At 37.4% G+C, this 21,485-nt stretch overlaps 1 protein-coding gene across 10 annotated transcripts in view; it reads left to right on the top strand.

Annotated features, from left to right (window-relative positions):
* The window catches only part of Sdccag8 (serologically defined colon cancer antigen 8), a 238,012-nt gene that overhangs the window by 107,509 nt on the left and 109,018 nt on the right, over positions 1–21,485 (top strand). For 7 of the 10 annotated variants that reach the window (XM_029554103.1, XM_029554102.1, XM_029554106.1 and 4 more), the window contains 2 exons: positions 5,127–5,222; positions 7,142–7,284. In XM_029554103.1, coding sequence (XP_029409963.1) covers positions 5,127–5,222; positions 7,142–7,284 — 239 coding nt within the window. Of the gene's footprint in view, positions 1–5,126; positions 5,223–7,141; positions 7,285–20,132; positions 20,527–21,485 lie in introns of those variants that run through there. The other 3 variants (XM_017802232.2, XM_029554105.1, XM_029554109.1) reach the window with 2 other exon arrangements.

Below are 21,485 nucleotides of genomic sequence, written 5' to 3'. Positions count from 1 at the left end.
TATATAATTTAAAAACTATCCATGAGTACATCATCATTTTTGAAGTTACAGGATTATGAAACTAATTTTGTTAACACCATAATTCTTAAAGAGGATAAGAAGAACTAGAGCACATGGGAGTGGATCTCATATAGTGACGATTAAGGTTCTTTCATGAAATAATTGTTACATTTATACATGTTTGTGAAAAGTATGTGTGTGTCTGAAGTGATCCCATATTGATTTCTACTGATCTTGATAAAATAACTTTTGAAAGTTACTGTATAGTTTATGTTATGGTGTGATCAAGGCAGTAAAGTCAAATTTGGTTCAAGGCCTAGATACACTTCCTGGCAAACATCCAGCATTTTTGATCCTCAGTTTCTTTTAAGTTTAAAGAGAGATGCCTGCCTTTTTCTCAAATATCAAATGAAATTCCAAAGTGATATATAGTTGTAACATTCCTTAATCCTTCAAAGTCAATAATTTTATCTTGACAAAATTCAGTAGCTCAGACAAGCGATCATTTATACTCCTGATTATAACTGCAGGACAGCAGAAATTGGCTGATATAGACTGCATTTGAGTATCTGCTTCAGACTGTAGGTCATGGCTTGTCTGGCTCTGGTTTGGTTTTGGTTCCTTTCCGCGTATATTCTTCTGGTACTGCAGGACAGTAGCAGCAACACTGGGTATGCGCGTCTCATGAAGAATCACCAGGGCATGAAGGCAAAGCCAGACTACTTCACTTACATTTTAGCCACGACGATTCCATGGATTAAGTGAAATCACAATGCTAAGCCCAGAGTCATTGGGGAAAATAGTGTTTTCAACTATCGCAGGAAGAGAAACAGAAGTGAATATTATCATAAATTCACAACATCCCACTTTTGTTTACTGCCTACAGTGTGATTATCTAAAACTGATAGATAAAAAACAAAAAAGGAACCTTATTATGTTTTAAGTGTATCCTTCAGAAGTTTGTGTTTTGGAGCCTTAATTCTCAATATGGCAGTGCTGGGAGGAAGAGTCAATGGAGGTATTTGGTTCCAGAGATGGAGTTCCCATAAATGAATGATGTCTTTCTTATATGAGCTCTTGCTTTCATGGGACTAAACTTGTTACTACAAGATAGAGTTCTTACGAAGCAAGGCAATTCTCTGTGTTCTGTCTTCTGTAAGCCTGAGCTTGCCTTGCTGCACAGCTGCCAGTCTTGAATTCCCAGCTCTACAACCATGACCCAAAATGAACCTCTTTTCCTTATAAATTACCAGTCAGTTGAATCATTTTGGAAAAGGTAGACTAAAACACACTTGAAGGAAACTAAGATAATATGTGATGAGCAAAAAAGAATATTTGAAATACTGTATTTTTTTCTGCATCATTTAAAAAAATTATTTAATAACCACATACTTAGAAGAAGCATTTCATTACAACAGCATTGACATATTCAATAACAATTTTCTGAACTAAGATACATCTCTTTCAAAATTGGCTATAAATTTTTAGGTTTAAAGTTGAATTATTACAGTTATACAATATTGTACTCAGTATAAACCCTATAAAACGTAAAATTAAATGAAGTTTTAACATTTAAAAAGATCTCCATGAAATACTGTATTTTCTAATAGATAAGATATTCTACCTGTAAAATGAAAAAGGAATGTATGTAAAAGGATCATTGAGGGGCCTGAATAGATGGCTCAGCGGTTAAGAGCGCTGGATGCTCCTGAAGAAGACCTGGGTTCGATTCTCAGCACCCACATGGGTGCTGAGCCATAACTCCAGTTCCAGGAGATCTAGTGCCCTCTTCTGACCTCTGTGGGCATTGCACAACACAGGTACACTTAGACACATGCAGACAGTACACTCATACATAAAATAAAAATAATAAATTATATTTTTTAAAAAGGATCAAGCAATGCAAGAAATAACTGAGGAGAATGAAAAATGATTTTTTTTCCTTAAATTCGACAGAAGGTTTATAAGGGCATGTAAGTCCAGAAATTAGAATCTGAATAGAAAATATATGTAAGTTAGGTATCAGTGCAGTAGGGCCAGTGACTGGTATGAAGGCATTCTAGAAGAGAAAGGATTAAAATGTATGGTATCAAAACTTTTAAAAATAGTCATGGAAGACTGTGTCTTCAAACTAAAACCCTAAATAGGCCTCCAAATTGAAAAGGGCCACTGAAAACAGACACAAGCAGTACAACCCAGCCCAAGGTCAAGCATTGTAAAATCACAAAATGACTGGGGAAAGAGATGGTTGATAAAAATTTTCAGCAAGAGCTGAGCGTGGCCTTTAATCCCACCACTTGGGAGGCAGAGGCAGGCGGATCTCTGTGAGTTCAAGGCCAGCCTGGTCTACATAGTGAGTTCCAGGACAGCTGGGGCTGTCTCAAAAAGAATCCCCCCCCCCAAAAAAAAAATCCAGGAAGAGAAGAGACAAGTCAGACCACATACTGGGAATCAGAACGGCTTTCCAATTGTAATATTGAAATCTTGAAGATAGTGAAGTAGAGTTTTAAATATTCTGAGTGAAAATTAACATCAAAATAGAATTTTATACAAAACCAAAGTATTGCATTTATCTATAGAAGAGCGGCTTTTTAAGAAATATGTAGTTGTATTTTTATATATTCTTTCTTAGGAAAACTCCCTGGAGTGTGTACTTTTTTTTTTTTTTTTGGTTTTTTTTTTTTTGGTTTTTTTGAGATAGGGTCTCCCTGTAGCCCCAAACTTTAACATAGAATTATTTGGGACTTTCATGGAGCATTAGGGAAGACTTAAAAAGTATATACAAGACAGATCAAAAAGGCCAGAATGAAGGCACCATAGATACATCCTAGGGGAAAAGATTTAAACTTGATAATTATTTGAAAAATACTAATGACTATTTGACAGTTATGTTTGAATGCCTGTGTAAAAATGTCAGTTGCTTAAAAAAACCTATTAAAAAATTTAAAAAATAAACTATTAAAAATGGGCAACCAGCCAGGTGTGGTGGTGCATGCCTTTAATTCCAACACTGGCAGGCAGAGGCAGGCAGATCTCTGTGAGATCCAGACCAGTCTGGTCTACATAGTGAGTTTCAGGTAAGCTGGGAGCTACAGGGAGACCCTTTCTCAACAAACAAACAAATGAAAAAGGGCAACCAGAGTGGTGACACAAACCTGTATTCCCAACTGGGACGGGGAGGATCATTTGTATTCAGTAGTTTGAGGCCATTCTTGGCAATGTAGCAAGACCCCTAGCTCAAAAACAGGCAGGCAAATCCACAAAAGTTACTAGACAATTAATCCCAGAAATAATAAAAATAATATATAAGAAAATTAACTTTAAGAAAATAATGGTTGTCTCAGTAGAAAAAACATTTTCATTATAATGAAACATTTCATTATAAGTGAACTACTGACTGATAACTAAGGTTGTCCGAGACCATGGTTGGCTATGTAAAGTGATGTGTAGGCTGGTGCAGAGTCCCTGGACTCAGGTGATCCTCCTGCCTCAGCTTCCGGAGTAGCTAGGACTGTAGATACATGCCACCATGTCAGGGTTTTCACCCTAACATGAAAAGATGATAGCTAATGCCTTATACTGCAAAATCAAAGAATATATATATGTATATATATGTATATATGTGTGTCATTTAAAATTATGAAAATAATTATCAGAAGAGTCAATAATATGAGCAATTGACTACAATATGACTTAAATTAGGTGATTACTTTGATAAGAAAACTTAATAGTAAATATAAAGCTATATATATGACTAAGAAAAGTCTTTAAGCAATGTAGTGTCCTCATCATCATGCCTATCCCTGCCACTAATCTGCTAAAATAGCCATTTCTAACAGCTTTGACTTATTGTCATTCTGGTGATTATATTCAAGATTTTGTTCTATTGTATTTTTTGGTCTGGAGATAGTAGGAAGGGCCCAGCATATGCTAGACAAATGTTTACCAGTGAACTGCACTTCCAGCCCCACATTTATGACTTGAGGTCTGTCTTTTGGTGAGGTGTAAAGCTATGTAGACCTCCCTTCACTCAGCCAAAAGATGGCTATGTCAGACAGCATTGTAGGCATCAGGTTAATGGTATACTTTGAGAGGAATGTACATTTGGCCTATAACTGTCATTGGTCTTTCATCTCTGAGCCTCTAATCTGCAGCCAAGAAGCAGCCCTGACCTAGTTGGGTAAAGCACAGGGTTATTCTGCCAGTGGAAGCATGGCATTTCTGGCTAGAGCTTTCTCTTCTAACTGTTGGAGTTGGTGCCATGGCAGATTTTCCTGACTCAGGGAGTTAAGTGTTGAGCCTTGATGCAGCTGGGTAGATTATTTGTTGGTTTTGATTATCTATACCAATAAGCTCTTTCGTTGGCACGTGTAATCAGAAGCAGGCAGTAATTTTCCATCTTCCTAAAAAAAGTGATTTTTGTATTTCAAAATTACAATAGATAAAATTTTATTCAGTTTATACCAAGATACTGTTTTTATAGAGAAGGGAGAATTTTTATTAAATTGTTTTGTTGGTTTTTAGTGCTGGAGGCAAAACACACATGCTAGGCAGGTGCAGTCCTGCAGTGCTGCACCCCTCAACCCGCAATCAGGAATACCTTGGGAATAGACTTATATCCTTAGGTAGGTCATTGTTTTCTGCTTTCATCCCATGCAGTCTTTACTGCAGTTTTTGGAGCTAGCTACAATGACCTCTTTCATTTTAGATTGAAGAAAGTATATGATAATTGAGTGACTTGTCCAAGGGCACAGATATGAAAAGTGCCTGAAGCCCTGGTTTTTGTTGGCTTCTTGAATCTATATGCTTCACCTCTATGTTTTACTGACTTTTAGTCAGCTTCTTTTTACTATGTGAGAATTAAGAAAACAGATGATATAAAATTAAAAACAGTTACTGGTATAAGGTACCTATGTTGTTATTGAGTAATGCTTATAAAAATCAAATCTGTTCTTTTTGAGGAAGTCTGGAATTTTGTTTTCTTTCTTTCTTTCGTATGTTCTTAATTCAATATGCTGGAGTCACCTTTGTTCTTTTGATATATCTCTTTGTGTTTGTGCGTGCATGCCAGAGGTCAATGTCAGGTGTCTTCCTCGATTGCTCTTCGACTTATTTTTTTGAGATAGGTGCTTGCTTTCCTGGAATTTGCCCCTTGGTCTAGACTGGCTGGCCAGCAAGCCTCTGGAATCCTGTCTCTACCTCCCCAAGTGCTGGGGTTACAGGTGAGCACCTCCTGGTTTTACATGGGTTCTAGGGATCTGAACTCATGTGCTCATGCTTATACTGCAAGCACTTTACTCAGTGAGTCATCTCCAGAGCGCCATGCAACTCTTTGTTACACAAAATCATCATGTTCTCTGGATTTCTGTTTTTAAGTCTCTGCTGCTCCTGTCCTGTCTGGAATATTGCAGCTCTCTTCAGGGTTTCCCACTTGCCATTCCTTGCCACCTAAAATTGATCATTCACATTGATCCAGATTTTAAAAATCACCTTTTCATATTGTATGTGTGTTTAAGTCATTGTCTCCTATTATTTATAAAACATATACAATTGTATTAATCTACAGTTCATGGACTCTGATAATATGATCTAATCTACCACCCAGGAGTTTTTATGATTTCACATTCTTTTCCCACATCTCTTGCCCATACTGATCTAGCCCTCTTCTGGCTTTTGAGGCATGAATTTTCTCTACATTTCATTTGTTGTTTTTTGTATGCATTGTGTTTTGATACCCTGTGTGTGTGTGTGTGTGTGTGTGTGTGTGTGTGTGTGTATGTGTGTGGTACATGTGTGTCATTTACCCAGATGAACTCCTGAGTCTAGGAGATATAGGAATTCTCTAAATCAATCATATTTATCAAAATTTAAGAAATAAATCAGTTTCATTTACTTATTCCAGTCTGAAAGATGCAAAAATCTACTCTGAATAAAAGTAATATATTCATTGATATATAGTTTTTTAAAAATAAAATAATAATTGAGAACTTGAGTTTCTTTATCATATTGTTGATAATATATAATTTTGATGGGGATAAACTGAATATAGTATTATAAATATGAAAAAAAATATCAATGAAGTGTTCGCTTTATCTTATATGATGTATGAAAAGCAGTTGGAGATCATTTAGAATATTGAGTAATGACATAAGAAAATTTAAAAATATGTTTAAATACTGAGCTTAAAATGACCTAAACATGGAAGCATGTTACATTTGTGTGTGACAGTATTGCTACTTGCTTTTTGTGTGTGGAGTTGCAGATTTCTGTGACCATTTTTGTTTTTCTTGTTTTTATAGTCTAAATATTTTTTAATGTTCAGGTTTTTTGTTTTGTTTAATTTTATATGTTCTAGTCTATGACATATTTTACTTTAATTCATAAACTTTCCAAAATATGTTCAGTTTAAGTTGTTTTTGCTTTAAAATGTTTGAATATCAGTAATACGAGGACAGTTTCTTAAAATAATAAACTACTGTAAATTTTCATATATTTATATGTCATATTCAATAATCTTAGAGTGCTCTTACTACCTTTTAAAATACAAATGTTGATGTAAGAACTCTGAAATCTCATACAGTCTCAGGCTAAAGGTTCTTATGCTGTATTTTTCCTGAATTTTTGTTTCCACATAATATTAAGCAACGTAATGATGCCTTCTTTAAGACTTGATATTTTCATCAAAACAATTGTTTTTAACCTTTAATTTTATTTTAATAACATCCAAATAGGGCCGTAAATTTGTCTTTCTGAGTAAAAAGTCACATATTTGATCAAAGCACAGTTTGTGTCCGATCAAATCTGTTAAACAACAACGTTACATTTTAAAGGTAGTGGCATTTTAGGTTATGATGACTTTTTAAGGAGAACAAGCCTTAGATTGAAAGTAGATTGTCAACTCTCTTCACTACTTGCGTTTAAATGCTTCATATTTTAAATCAGTCTTCGTACAATGCAGGGCCACCTCACGCATGTGGATTTGTAGATGTGCCAATTTCCTTTTTTCAGGAATTGAAACTAGCCTAAATTTTCCAATAATTTTCCCTGGTATTAAAATATGTGACAAAAATTAAATCGAGCTAATTTTGAATTCAAGTGCATATATTTGATGTGGATTTTTTTTCTCCTCTGTCTCCCCAAGGAAATAGAGAAATTGAGACTAGAGCTGAGCGAAAGCAAGCAGCATGTGGAACAGGAGCAGCAGAAGGCAGCTCGGGCCAGAGAGGAGTGCCTGCACGCAACAGAGCTGCTGGGCGCGTCCGAGCACCAACTGCACCTCACCAGGTACACCCTAATCCCATTATGCACCCAGCACCCAGTGGGTCCCAGTGATTGCTGCCACAGGCTTCCAAACAGTTGTTAGTGTTAGTCTTAGTCATTCAATTCACACACAGCTTTCAGGCATATTACAGAAAGTGGAGATGTGGCAAAACACCCAGACATGTGAGTGATGAGTGTGGCAGGGAGTTACTGATAAATTACAACACCGTTTGTCTGTAGTGCTCAAATATTTAGGTGATTCTTTATCAGTATAAGCAAGATGACATATTTCTCCCACCACCACCACTATCTCTCCTGTTAATTCTGTGCTTTTAATACAAATGTTGAAATGAAGAATCTGAGGAATATTTTTAGGAAAATAACCAGATATTGTCAGTAATGAAAGAAAGAAAATTAAAAGAATTGCTAAGATGCAAATTGAAATGGAGCTGATACAAAATAAGGAGTCTGTTTCCTAAGGAGGTGTAAAATTTAGAGATGAAATTGATTGGCACTCTTCATGTTCAAATCATTATAATAAGCAAGTTTACTCTACCAGGGTTTAAAATCGCTTTGTTTCGATCATGAGATATTGTGATATAGTCATCATTGTTGTGAATTTAAGTTAGCATATAGCTCAGTCATAAATTAAAAAGACACAAGGTTGCAGGCATCGTGGGTTTACTGGTTTAAAAACATACACACATCCTGTGCACATGCATGAACTCATACACAGAAAGGAGCATTGAGGTGGACAGTGGACACTTCACTCTACCGTTTATTTCACTGATCTCTCCTCACTTTGATATTAGAATAGTTTCTCAGTTTTCATATCAAGCCTCTGGGTTTGTTCAGTTCTTAGAGTTTTTCAGTTTTTAGAAAGAATTTTGTCCAAATACACATGTAAGCTTATGATATTTGATTTAGTTTATAAAATAGAAAAACACTGGTCTTCCAATTATAGTTCTGTGTTGAATTTAAACCATGAAAGGGGACTGATCCCTTTTACATTAAATATGACAATGTAATTCTGAGCACGGTATGATGACAGATGGAGAAAAGCACCACTTGAACAGCCTGCGTTTGAGAAAAAAACATTCTAGAGGTTGGTGAACCTCCCAAAGTTTTGGGTTAGTGTTAAGATGCCTCCAGTTCTGTTAAAATCAAACTTTGTTAAAAACATTTTGTTATGATAATCTTCCAAATGGTTTGACACCTTCCTATTTAGGCACGAGAGAGAGAGGGGAAGGAGAAAAAAGGAAAAGGAAAGAGAGAAAAGAATCATTTATATGTGTATGATCTTGGGGAAGAGACCTAACAGATGAAACACTTTATGAGAAAAAAATTGTTTAATACTGCAGAATAATAGCTGTTCTTTTAATACCTATTTAAAGTATTGTCATTGTGGAACTGAGAACATGCTATTAACATAGCCCCTGTAGTTATTTAATCCTAGATTTTTAGACTTTAGCTTCATCATGATAATGTTACTAGTTTTTCTTTTCTGTCAGACTACTATTGAGAACCAGCCATTTGTGTTCTGTGCACTACTAAACCACAGAAACGGGACAGCTTTTAATGTCTTGGTGTGACTGAGCTTCGGTAAATAAATATTAATGCTGGTTTTGCCCCTTTTGTAAGTCTGTCTTGTTCAGAGTTAATTTCTGGAGGGAAGTCCACAGAGAGCTTCCCTAAGTATCAATCTGTGCTATTTGACAAGATCAATTTCTTGCAAGTAGAGGAGATTAAGATGCAGTAACTGCTGAAAGTGAACGCGTGGTAGTGAATTCCTTTGTTCTTAAGATTAACTGTTTTGCTTGGTTCCCTGGAAAGCTTTTTTTTAACTGAGCTTTACTTACACAAATTCTACAAAAAATTTAAACTTGGTTTTATGGGAATAAAACTTAACTATTTTTAAAGCATAGTACTTTTATAAGCATTTTATGCTTCATTTATGCTCCTGTTTTATACCCGTAATCATAAATTTAAAAATGACAGGAACCAGGCGTGTTTCTCCTTTACACTGAAAATTAGCCTTGACTGTTGGACTAGTATTTCTGATAACCTATTTTTTAGAGATTCTAGCCTTTGCCATTCTTTCCTCATTCGGTATATCCAGATGTGTGACTGGGAAACATTGCATCTTTCTCTTTTGGTGGATATCAATTGAAGTTCATAATGCCCTGAAAATAAGCATTCCCCACTCATTCTCAAACATTTTGAGTGGAATATTCTAAACAAAGTTAAAAATTAAACATGAAATTGATCTTTGAAGTAATGATAAACTGAGGAGCCAAATCTATAGAGGCAAAGAAAAGTTTAAACAGGAGTAGAGTCGGGCGTGGTGGTGCATGCCATTAATCCCAGCACTGGGTAGGCAGAGACAAGTGGATCACTATGAGATCAAGGCCAGCCTGGTCTACCTAGTGAGTTTCAGGGAAACTGGGGCTACAGGGAGACCCTGTCACAAAACAGACCAACACAAACAATAATCAGGAGTAGAAATCTATAGATTAATCTGAAAGAGTCATCTACCTTTTTTAAAAAAAAAATGTTTGTCCTTATTTAATTGAATTAAAGATGGAAGATAGGAACCTGGCATGTATTGAAGGACTCAACTTGTACGTGTACTGCTTATTTAGTAAATAATTATTTATTAAACACCTACTATTGTGAGGCAGAGAGAGAGAAAAATAAAACTCAGTTTCAGCCCTTCAGTTGCTCACAGTAAACTAAAGGAGTCAGCTCTTCCATGCAATTCCAGTAGGGTGTGACAGCAGTGCAGTCTGGAATCCAGGGCTACTGCAGAAGCACAGAGGAAGGAGAACCAGCTTGTAAGTTCATGTTAAGAGTTCCCAGAGTAGAAAAAGATAGGGTAGATAGTCAGGTGATGACCAGTGTCTACAAAGGTACAGATAAGAGAGAACACAAACTCTACACTTGGGTAAGTGGGACCTAAGACCAGAGAACGGACCAGAGAAGTGTAGCGGGGCATATTCTGGAACTTGGAGGTTTTCAGAGTAACTGTTTGCTGACAACATTATGGACTCTCCAAATTGGGGTCTTCATACTGCAGTGTGGACAGTAATATAGAGAATTGGTAAAAAGAGACAAAAAGATTGTTTAGGCCAGGGGCAACAGCTATAGCCCATGGCCCAGATCTGACCAGCTCTCTGTTTTTATCTGATCCATGAGATAAGAATGAGTTTTATACTTTTTTAATTATTATCATTTTTATTTTTTTATTTTATGTGTATGAGTGTATTGCCTGCATGTGTGTGAGTGCACCCGTGTCATGCAATGCCGCAGAAGTCAGAAGAGAACTTTGAATTCACCTGGAACTGGAGTTAAGGACGGTTTGTAGCCACTATGTGGGTGCTGGGAATCGAACTCTGCAAGAGCAGTCAGTGCTCTTAACCACTGAGCCATCTCTCCAGCCCTGAGTTTTATACTTTTTAAATAGTTGGGGCAGTTAAAAATAATATTTTGCAACACATAAAGATGACTTATCGGTAAATGAAATTTTGTGTGACCTAGCCACAGTTACCCATTGTGTGTGTGTTGTGTGACTGTACTGTAGCTGAGTAGAATGTGATCTTCAGAGCTAGAACTATTTCTTGTCTGGCCACTTTCAGAGAAAGCTAAGCAGCCCCTCAGACACTTGAAGTGAGATGTCAAGAGACATTTAACTAGGACAGGTTTGAATGTGGATTTTAGAAGATAAATGAAAAGTATTCTGAAAACTGAGTAAGAAAAGACTCACAGGGCTCCATTAGAATGGAATTATAGTAGTCCAGGGATGGTAATGAAGGCTGGGACCATGACTATCTAAGTCAAATGGAAGGAAGTTGTGTGTTCAAGAGGCATTTTTCAAGTAACAGGAAAGAGAAGATAGAATTAAAGATGATTCCACAATTTCTAGTATAAGTTCACTGGGTTATCTTGAATCTAACCAAGAAACTCCTAGAGGTAGCTGAAGAAAAGAATACATTTCATTTGGGAATCTGATTGTTGATGTCAGTGTAGCCTCTGTGTGAAGAGAAAAGTCATGGCCAGAGGCTTAGATCTAGATGCTTCTGCACAGAGGTATTACTTATAGCTAAGGGACTGAGTTGAACGCATTTAGAAAGAAAAATAATTTTTCTCCCTGGGCCATATGCATGCCATATAAGTGCCCAGCCCAAAGACTTTGTCTTTAGAGTTCAGTGGAAAAGAGCCACTGGCCAACAAAAGTAGGATAAGCCTTCAGATGTATAAGAAAAGAATAAAAGATGATTCAGAGGGGGTTTGATGAAGTAACCACATCTTATTAAGAACTTGTGCTGTTCTTAGGGAGAGTCTCTAAGGCAGTCTAAGAGTGAAGAAACCCACACTGTAGTGTCTTCTGTGGGCGTCCACTGTTTGAATCTCTTAACAAATTACATAACTCTTTAGATTTGGTTACATACTTGTAAAATGAGGTGAGGCTAAATGATTTAATTATTATTATTTTCCAATTCTGGTAGTGATTCTAACAATGACTTAAGCTAAGTTTTTATTTCTGAATGTTTGGCATTTTGCTTATAGTTTCCTTTGCATAGATGTTTCCTTGGTTTGCACTTCAGGGGGCTGGATAGAAACACTACTCATCCTGCTATTCCCATAGGTTATAACGTGGACTCTGACGAGGTCTCACAAGAGTTATGGAAGTAGTCACCTATTACTTGTTCATTTTTTTGGCTAACCCTTGCATAATTGGTAGTTACATGCCATTGTCTTGATTAACACCTCACTCTCAAAATCTCCCATCATGCCACACTGACTGTCAGAGAAGTTCATATCATTCAACGTGGATGTTAAGGTCTTCCTGACTGACTTCAGCCTTCCCAGTTAAGCCTCAGGTGGTGAGATGTAGGCATGTGCAGCTCCCCTTGTAGTGGAGGCGCTTTATCTCCTTTCATTATTTTCTACACCTAGTGACCTTTTCTGATCCAGTTATAACATTGTCTTCTTTTCAAGACCTCCCTGAATCCTAATTTTTCTGCCATAGCCCTGCGTGATAACTCCTGCTCGGAGGGAGAACTTCTCCCTCTGATTCCTCTAATTCCACTTGAGGGAAATCTCTTAAGTTAAGAATACAATCTTTTTTTTTTCTAATTCCCCTTTAATGGTTTTGCATTCCAAGTTTAATTTAAGAATGGATTGCTTACATTTCACTTACAAATCTCCCTTCTAATCATTGTTATCACAATTTGGTTGTAATATATGTAAGAACACAAAATATGTCCTCTTAAAGATGCATTTGCCAGAAACCGAATTGCATACATTTCATTTTAATACCTGTGTGGTGCAGTGCTACCCATAATAGCTCTTAGAATAAAGACAATAGCTAATGCTAGAGACTAACACTTGCAGAGCCCCAGTGCTGTGCTCCAGGAACTGGAGAGAATGTCATTATGCCGTCCTTGTAGTAGTTCCGTTCGTAGTAGGCTCTTGTTTTCTCTATTTTACAGAGAAGTAAAACGAGTCATCTAAGGTCACACAGCTGATAGGTTATAGAGGCAGATTTTGAACCTCAGTAATTTTCCTGCCATGCATATCCCTTATCCATTAGGCTGTAATTCTATGTAAATTGCTAGGATAAATGGATAAATGTGATTGTTCCCAAAAAGACAACTGAGAAAATCAGTATCACTAATTTGTAATAGAAAAGTGTTAGCTGATCCTTTTTGTATTGATAGAAGTATATGTCAGTGCATTTTAGTCTTGTCTTGCCACTTCCCTTAGGCCTTTATTAGCTGTAGTCATTTAAAATATTTTTAATGAAACTGTCATTTTCCTGAACTTCATTTTGACCAAGAGGAAAGAGGCTCTTATAGAACAGTTGAAATTCCTGTACATACTTGTTTTTAAGATGCCCAGACATCTTTGGAGCTTTTATGTGCCCATTATTAACTACTTTTAGTGGTGGGCATTCCTTCACATAAGTCTTCTACCTGCATTGAGATACCTTCCTTTAAATCCTATGTACTTTTCTCACATCTGACCAGAAGGGAAACTAGTGTAGAAAGTCTTGAACTTGCGCTGCCCTGTGTGCGATGGGACCCACCTGTCATCAAGCCTGCAGAATCTTACTTATATAAACTGCATACTGCCACTGAGGTTCTTATTCCTCCTTTTACATAGGTGGTTTTTAAAAGAATTCTCATAGCAGTAATCTGAGAGACCACAAAATGCTTATTATTCCCTGGCTCGTTTTTGAGATCCAAATGGTAAGATCTGACCTCTGACCTAAAGAGAGCAGCTTTACTTCCACTTTGGTGCCTTGCTGAAGTTGAGAAAAGCTATGGCAGCAGAAGCAGAAGGCTGTTCCTCGCTGCAGATTTATTGCACACAGGTGATTAAGACTGCCTTCCTAGAGCACTGCAGAGCCTTTACCTTCCTGATAGTAACTGCTATAGATGCCTTCTTGAGTTTAACTGACTGCTTAAATTACCACCAGGAGTCAGGACTTCTTGCTGAATTCTTAGAAAATCCCCAAAGGAGAAAATGTGTGGCCCAAGTGCAGTTGGTCTTTTAGTTTCTTTGATAAGGGATTCAAGGCATCACCACTCTACTGTCATATCAGAGCATTCTGTAGCAAAGTTCTGCTTGTCTGAATGTTGGCTCATTCTTTCAGATTTTACCACCTGTGGAGTCACATCCTTCATTCTGAAACTGAAGACACCAGAGATGCCTTTATTTCAAATTTAAGGATAGGACTTCCCACGTTCCCATTTCAAAATCTTCCTTTCCAAGATCACCTCTTGAAAGCAGATTGTCTCTGTACACACATGCATGCTCTTTGGTTTATGGTGGCCTACAGCCTCAGCAGAGCCACAGGAAGCCATAGAAAACCACAGGAAAGAGTCACAGCTAGAGGAAGCACTGGGTACAGAAAGAACAGGGACATCCTCTTTTGCCCCTGTGGAGTACAATTACTGATTTTTTTTCTTTTGACTGAGAAATAGTTTGGAGTGAGAAGAGAGGAAAAGAAGTGTTGCTGCTCTCTCTGTTCCCGTTCATTTGAGGCTGATACACACCCAAAGTACACACCCAAAGAGGCATGGTCAGGTCTTCAGTGTCATTATTTATTTAAAGAATTAACTCCCTGACTGTGAGAAGCAAGGGAGTAAAGTATGCACAAATGAAACTGAGCATGCGCCACATACTGCCTGGTTCCCTACAGGGGTGGTAGCTTGCTTCTAGTCTGTGACATGAGAAACACAAAAATTGTCTATCTAGAAACTTCTATATCTACCTATATAGAAACCTTTCTTTTGCTTTCTCCTTCCTTCTCTCCCTCTACCTCTTCAATCTTTCCTTCCTTCCTTCCTTCTTTCCCGCCTTCTTTCTTTGTACTGGGGATTGATTTTAGAGCCTCATGCATGCTAAGTGCATGATTACCACTGAGCTACATACATGCATAACTCCTATATAGATTTTAAATTGCTGCAATTGGCAAATATGTGATTAATGAGCTTTTTCTTATGGTGGTGTGTAACTTAATTTTTTTTAGTATGCAGTTAATTTGTGCATTTTACAAAACTAATGTTTTGCAAGAAATCAGAAATTTAGGCAAACTGATGTTTTATTACAAGAAGTTTGTGGCTCAGTGCTAACTGTGAGCTGGATTAGTCCTTAATAGATGGGGAAGCTCAGTATCATAGCTTGAAACCAAACAGGAGAGAGGAGGAGAATGGGCATGTTTGGGTCTATTAGATGCCACAGTCACATGCAAAAAAGTGTAAAACCTAAAAAAGGTGGGGTGGGACTGGAGAGATGGCTCAGCAGTTAAGAGGACTGGCTGCTCTTACAGAGAACCCAGATTCAATTCCCAGAACCCATATGGTGGCTAACAACCATCCCTAACTCCAGTTTTCCAGGGGAATTTGATGCCCTCTTCTGACCTCTGTGGGCACTGCACGACATGGGTGCACTTATATACATGCAGACAATAAATAAATACACTCATACACATAAAATAAACATATAATAAACAAAATATTTTTAAAACCTAAAACATTCAGAGTTTAGTAAACTTTGGGGATTGTGAAACTCAGCTTCTGGGGCAGGATCAGGCCTTGCTCATCTCCATATCTCCAGTACCAAGTTTGACTTCAAGTATCCAGCAAAAATGTGCCTCTGCTTTTTATAGTTAAGAAAAAATTAGAAAGAAGTACGTCCATCAGTTAAAGTCAAAACCCCAGATCTCCACCCTGTTTGTTTGAAGAGGACAGTATAACATTGACATGTATTCTTGCTATTCCACAGTTAACTTCATTTTTCCCCTTCCTGAGTTTTATTCAAGAATTTTTAGCCTAAAGTTTCCATTTAAAAGTTAAGCTCATTTTTTCCTCTTGTACTCCTTTCATGAATAAATTAAGCAGAGAACGTGTCAAAAATAATTTTAAATGAATATATGTGCAACCAACATCTTCAAGGCTCAAAATAGATGGCCTTGATGCTGTTATAAATTGCATCCTCATTTCTTCCCCTACCCAGTATCAGAGAAAACAGGCTGTTAGAGAGCCAGAAAAGAAGAGGCATTTCATTTTGCTCCGATGGACACCACACTGCCTGTGCCCAGTCTGCTCCACCTGTCTGACAGGCGAGGTACCCTGGTCTCAGTGTGGCCTGGGGCAGAGAGGTTTCAATTAGAGGCTGCCAGGAAATGTGTGCAGGTTCTGCCCAACGTTCCCTGGCTCACTCCTTCTTAGTTCTGCAATGCCCAAATGTGTGTGCGATGAAATCCACGCTGGGGATGCTCTCTTCTCCCCTGCCACACAGGCCCACAGCCTGGAGCATGGTGGCAGCAGCAGCCAACTCATTTTCTGAAGAAGCCCAGAGGAAACCGAGAAAGTATTGCCCACACCACTTGCGTGGCCTCACAACAATGAGCATCAAGTTCAATGAAAATAGAAGGGAAAGGAAAGGCAAAAACATGGAATCATTGAGAAAGTTCTGCTCTTCGATATTAAGATAAAAGGAGGGAGGAAAACTAGCCATTGACTTAATGTTTAATTTCTTCTCAACCATCTCTTTCTTCCTAATTGAGTTTCTTTAGTAGGTCGTTTGACATTAGTCATTTGCTGTTTAATGTTTCCTGATAGATCCAAGTTTATTTTACAGTGCCTCATTGATTGATAAATCCAAGAATTAAAGTTCATTATGGATCCTGAGATGGTTTGAGGCTGGGAGAATACTGTCTCCTCAGTGACCTGACTGAAGTCTGCATCATGGGACTCCACTGCTGCTGTGTTAGTACCTCTATGCAAGTGGTGGTGGGTGCAGGATACAGTCAGCTTCAGCTGTGAGCAGGTGTTAGTAGTTGATTAGACAGCACTCAGGAGCAGCCTGTCAAGCCAATACACTGTCGAGGGAAATCCCTGCTCCACCATGGCTCTGTGTGACTCCCCTCCAACCCCCACATGCATAAGGTCACCAACGAGAGAACTGAGTATCTCCTGCCTTACCAAGCCCGGGGGCATAGAGGGAAGATGGGATGCTTGGGACCCAGAGTACAGAAGGGGTTTCTTCTCTGGAGAAGATGCTGTAAGAAGTGCAGCCCTCTGGAACCTTTGTTACCTTTACCAGAGCCTATTTCTGACCAGAAATTTGCCAAAACAGTGTGAGGAGTAATTATGATAAATGTTCATCTACCAGCAAAAGATGTCTGTAGAATAAAGAACAAGTCACTATTAGTATATGTACAAGGTGTGGTTCAGCAGGTTGGGCATTGCTTGATTTTGACATTTGTTCCACTTTTGTCCCTTGAGAAAAGCCTCTACCTGTACTTTATTTCCTACAGATCTTAACTGTGATTTATTGAGGATGTACCAGTACACATTTAACATTTTAACACATCCCAGGTCTATAAATCCGAGGGTTTACTCACCTATCTGTTCAGGAACTTCAATACTTTTACTATGAAATCATGTAAAATAAACTGCCACGATAAGTCTAGAAAACTTCAGGTCAATTGAGGGCATGATTTTTGTATTCTAGCCCTTCAGGGCAAGGTTGTGGTATTGACAAGTTAATGATACAAAGAGTATCTTATTAAATTTATTTCTTCCTATGTTCTAAATCCATGTAGTCTTTGTCTTGAGGGGAAGATAGCATCTTTCCCTTCCTGACACTGTCTTTTTCAAAATTGTGTCTAACAGAAGCAGCCCAGGGTCTCCTTGAGTTCTGCTTCATGACCTAATGGCACTTCTCTGCTCTTTACCTGTCTCTGAAATGAGCCATTTATTCAGAATCAAACTGTTGAATTAGTCTACAATGTTTGGTCTGAGGAAAGATGATAATCATATTAAGGAACAATAAAACTCATCTACAGTGAAAGGAAAGCTCCTGTCAAAACTGTGGAGGAACCCAAATTCAGATCTTATACCCAGACCGGTTTTCACAAAAAAAGCTATCTGTTAAAAGGAGAAGAAAGAATCCACAGGAGACAGCTCGTGTGACTAATAAACTTTTTAGATGCTGTTTCATATGTTTACTTTTCATTAAATTCAGGGATAGTTGGGACTATGTTTTTGTGATTCAGTCAACATTTATCCCTATCTGTTTTTCATATACAAAGGCTTAGGGATGCCAGAAAATAAACTGTTAACGGAGAATTAACTTCTTTGGCATGCTTTCGTACTTATCTTCCAAATTAAAGAAAATGAAATGGGCAGAAACAGAGTGTAGATTACCTCCTTTTTGTCAAAAATGGTGGGAATTTGAAAATTAATAATAAAAAAGGGAACAGATGCAGTAACATGCCAGAGGGAGATTAATGTGGAGAGTAAAATCTGTGAGCAACAAAACTGAAGCAAACTGAATCAGTGGGAGGTGGTTGTACAATCAAAATCAGGATAAAAGAGAAATTACAAACAACCCTGCACTTGTCAAAGTAGTAGTAATGAAATCCTGACTCTGCCAGCAGCGAGAACCTGTGTTAGCACTTTGGGGTAAGGATGGTAGCCGGGTGCCAGGTAGGAGGGCAGTGTTAGGTTGCTGGGCAGCAGCCATCTTGTGTAGAACAGATGGCACCGAAAGCTGGCAGGGGAGGGGCTCCTTAGCAGAACTAATCAGACAGTAACAGATAGGGCAGCTGGGAAGACTGACCACAGAGAGAGAGTCTGCGGGGTAGCCGAGTGCCATGATGTTTGCAGTGGTGTGCCCATTGGTCTGAGATAAGACCTTGCAATGTCTTTCCCATCTATGGAGAAGAGCTAAAACTTTTGCTCAAAAAGGAGAATTGAGTTGGACTGTGTCAAACCTGGGGGTAGAGACAAGTGTTAGCAGAGAGACTGAGAAAGGAGGAACTGTCCATCTCTGAATTCCGTTCATGAGTTTTCAATGTCAGCTTCTATGGAACTTTGGTTTTTGGAGCTTTGTATGGCTCTGCCATTCTAATCTACAGTGAGGCACATAAAGGGATCACTTTATAAATTTTACACATCAGTTTGCAATATCGAGGCTAAAGTTAAAATTAGAAAAAACCTTCTGATATGATTTCTACCACATATGTCTCTCACAAATGAAAACTAAGAGCAACCATATGATACGTGCGTTTCTCCTTAATAATTCTTCATAACCCAATTTAAGCTATGTTTGACTCAGAGCTATTTGCTCTTCCTTTTTGCCCCGTGTAATTGTGGATTGAGCATCAAAATATAAGCATAATTTAGAGCCAAAAACCTCAAGACAAAAATCAAATTATTCTGCAAGAAATGAAAAAACTAACCTGTTAAATTTAATTACTTATTAAGGAGTCATCATTCTTTTTAGAGTTAGTAGAGTCATGCTAAAACTATGACTTTGACAAAGAAGTCCAGATCTCCTGCATCTGCTTTTGAACTTGTGTATTTCTCTTTTATTTGCAGAAGGTTTATAGCTTGGCTCAAATTTATTCATTTTGAAGTGGGGAGGAGGAAACATGACCAGGATTTGAAATAGGTGGTATAACATAGCCATATGCTATTTATGCAGCAGTTTCTGCAGTAAATCTAATTTGGTGCTGTCAAAAAATTAGACTTATTTGATGTAGCAGCACATTAGTAAATGATTGTGGCAGATTTAAAGTTGTCATTTAGTCTCTTCTTACTCAGAGAATCTCACAGATCCATTTTCCCCTTATCAACTCTGTGAAATCGTCTCAGCTCTTTGTCCTATAGTCCCACAAATGTTTTCCTGTCTGAGAGAAGGTCTTGCCTTAAGGTCACTGAGGAAGAGGGTGGGAAAAAAAAAAGAATATCCTCTGTTGTCAAAATAACATCAGCAGACAAAAATCAGTCAACCAGGGGAGATGATAGCTTCTCACGGTTAGCAGTTCTTCGAAAAGCAGAACTGCTGAGCTCATTTGGAAGAAAAGAAAGTAAGATCCGTTCTTTATTAAGGAGTTTAAATGTTTTGCCTTCTACCCTGCATCCATATGCCGTTTTAGGAAAATGGTATTAAAAGAACACGAGTGATGTCAGCCCTGTCTTCACCTAGCAGTGCCCTTAGAAGTGACTTTCTTCTGTGCTGCACCCTGGCAGCATCACCTCGGTGCTGCTTTTTTTTTTTCTGTAGAATGTGTGTCTCAGGTGTTGTTATCAAACTAAACTTTCTCCTTCCTAGTGATCCTATTTCAAAGATAAAATAAGCGTATTACTTATTAAGCAAATATTTGTGTTCTCTGAATAAGTCCATCTGTAAAACTAACCGTGATGCTGCTTCCCTTTTCTTTTCCTTACGTATTTAGCGAAGGGAAAAGTGTGTGTGTGTGTGTGTGTGTGTGTGCATTCAAGCATCCCTGTGGCCGAAAGTGGTGTTAAAGCTGCGTGATTTTCTCATTTGTTTATGTTCTTATCTACCAGTTTCCGAAAGAAGACTACCAGTATGTTTTGGAAACAGTCTCCTAAGAAAAAGTGTTCCTTCATCGTGGGTTAAGAAGCCTCTATTAAAAGCATTCTGCTAATGCTTCTTTCTTCTATGCAGCAAATCAAACCAGAGAAGTGATCTAATTACCAGCACTCACTCAGGGCCATTCTGAATCAGGATCCAGTGACCGAATTCCTATCAAGCACAGGTTAAACAGAAAAATATCCAGAAAAACATTAAACTTGCTGAGTGATTAGATGGCATTTTTGTAGTTTTCTTCATGTAAAGAAGAAAGTATTTAGAATTATATTTCAAGGAAACAAAAAAAGATTGCTCTTTTTTGAACTGACATTTTGAATATAAAATCCATATATTAAATATTGCATAGTACATGGGGTTTAAATGATGTAAAGTATTTTGAAGGTTAGTAATACAATAAGAATTTTCACTAAAAATGTCTTCACTTAGATTTTAAGCCATAAGTTTCACCCCTCCCCTGTATTTAGCAACACAATAATTTTCTTCAACATGTCCAAAAAACTTCTTTGAGAAAATCTTTTATAAAATTTTTGCATATTTAATCAATCATAACCCCAAGATTTAAATTTTAAATTCTGTATTTTCTTGACTATTTTTTAGACTAAAACCTGTTTTCAATTTTTTAAGGAGAGCTTTAATTTTTATTTAAAGAATTCATAACATTTTTCAGACTTTGGATTTAATGCAAGAATATGCAATCAGATTCCATCTTAGAGTGATCTACGCAATAACTAAGCAGCTCCCTGAACGAAGTGCCTTTGTGTCACATTTGGGTATGTCTTGTAATGGTTGTTGTGGTTACAGTTTTACCTTGTAGCTCCCCTGAAAACTTAATCCTCCCTTTTGAATTTGAGTTGAGAAATTTGAATATAGTCATCTTTTTTTCTTTTTCCTGGAGAATATTATTATCTAAAATACTGATAAATAGGTAAATATAGGGTGTTTATGTGGTTTCTGCGATTATTTGATACCTATAGATGACACAGAATTAGTTCAGCTGAGGGTATAATTTTCACTTTATTTCTATGAGTTGCTTTTTTTCACAGAACTGATCTGTTGACACAGCTTCTATTTCTTTAGGTAGATTATGTATTTATTTGGCAGCATGTATTGTAGTATTATAGCAGAACTTTATTTTTAAATGTTGGAATTTTAAATGTATATGACTTGATATGTATATTGTGGGTTATAAGTTTTTCAGAGCAGTGATGAAGCTGTGTGTTAATCCATAGCTTATAATTGAAATGGTACATATTTGTACATTTTAAGCCTTTCAGTGTAAAAATTCTTAATTGGAATACTTTCTCCCT

Source organism: Nannospalax galili, unplaced genomic scaffold (assembly GCF_000622305.1).
Source record: "Nannospalax galili isolate Female #2095 unplaced genomic scaffold, S.galili_v1.0 scaffold543, whole genome shotgun sequence".
Taxonomy (NCBI): domain Eukaryota; kingdom Metazoa; phylum Chordata; class Mammalia; order Rodentia; family Spalacidae; genus Nannospalax; species Nannospalax galili.
This window is presented reverse-complemented; position numbering and strand designations above follow the sequence as displayed.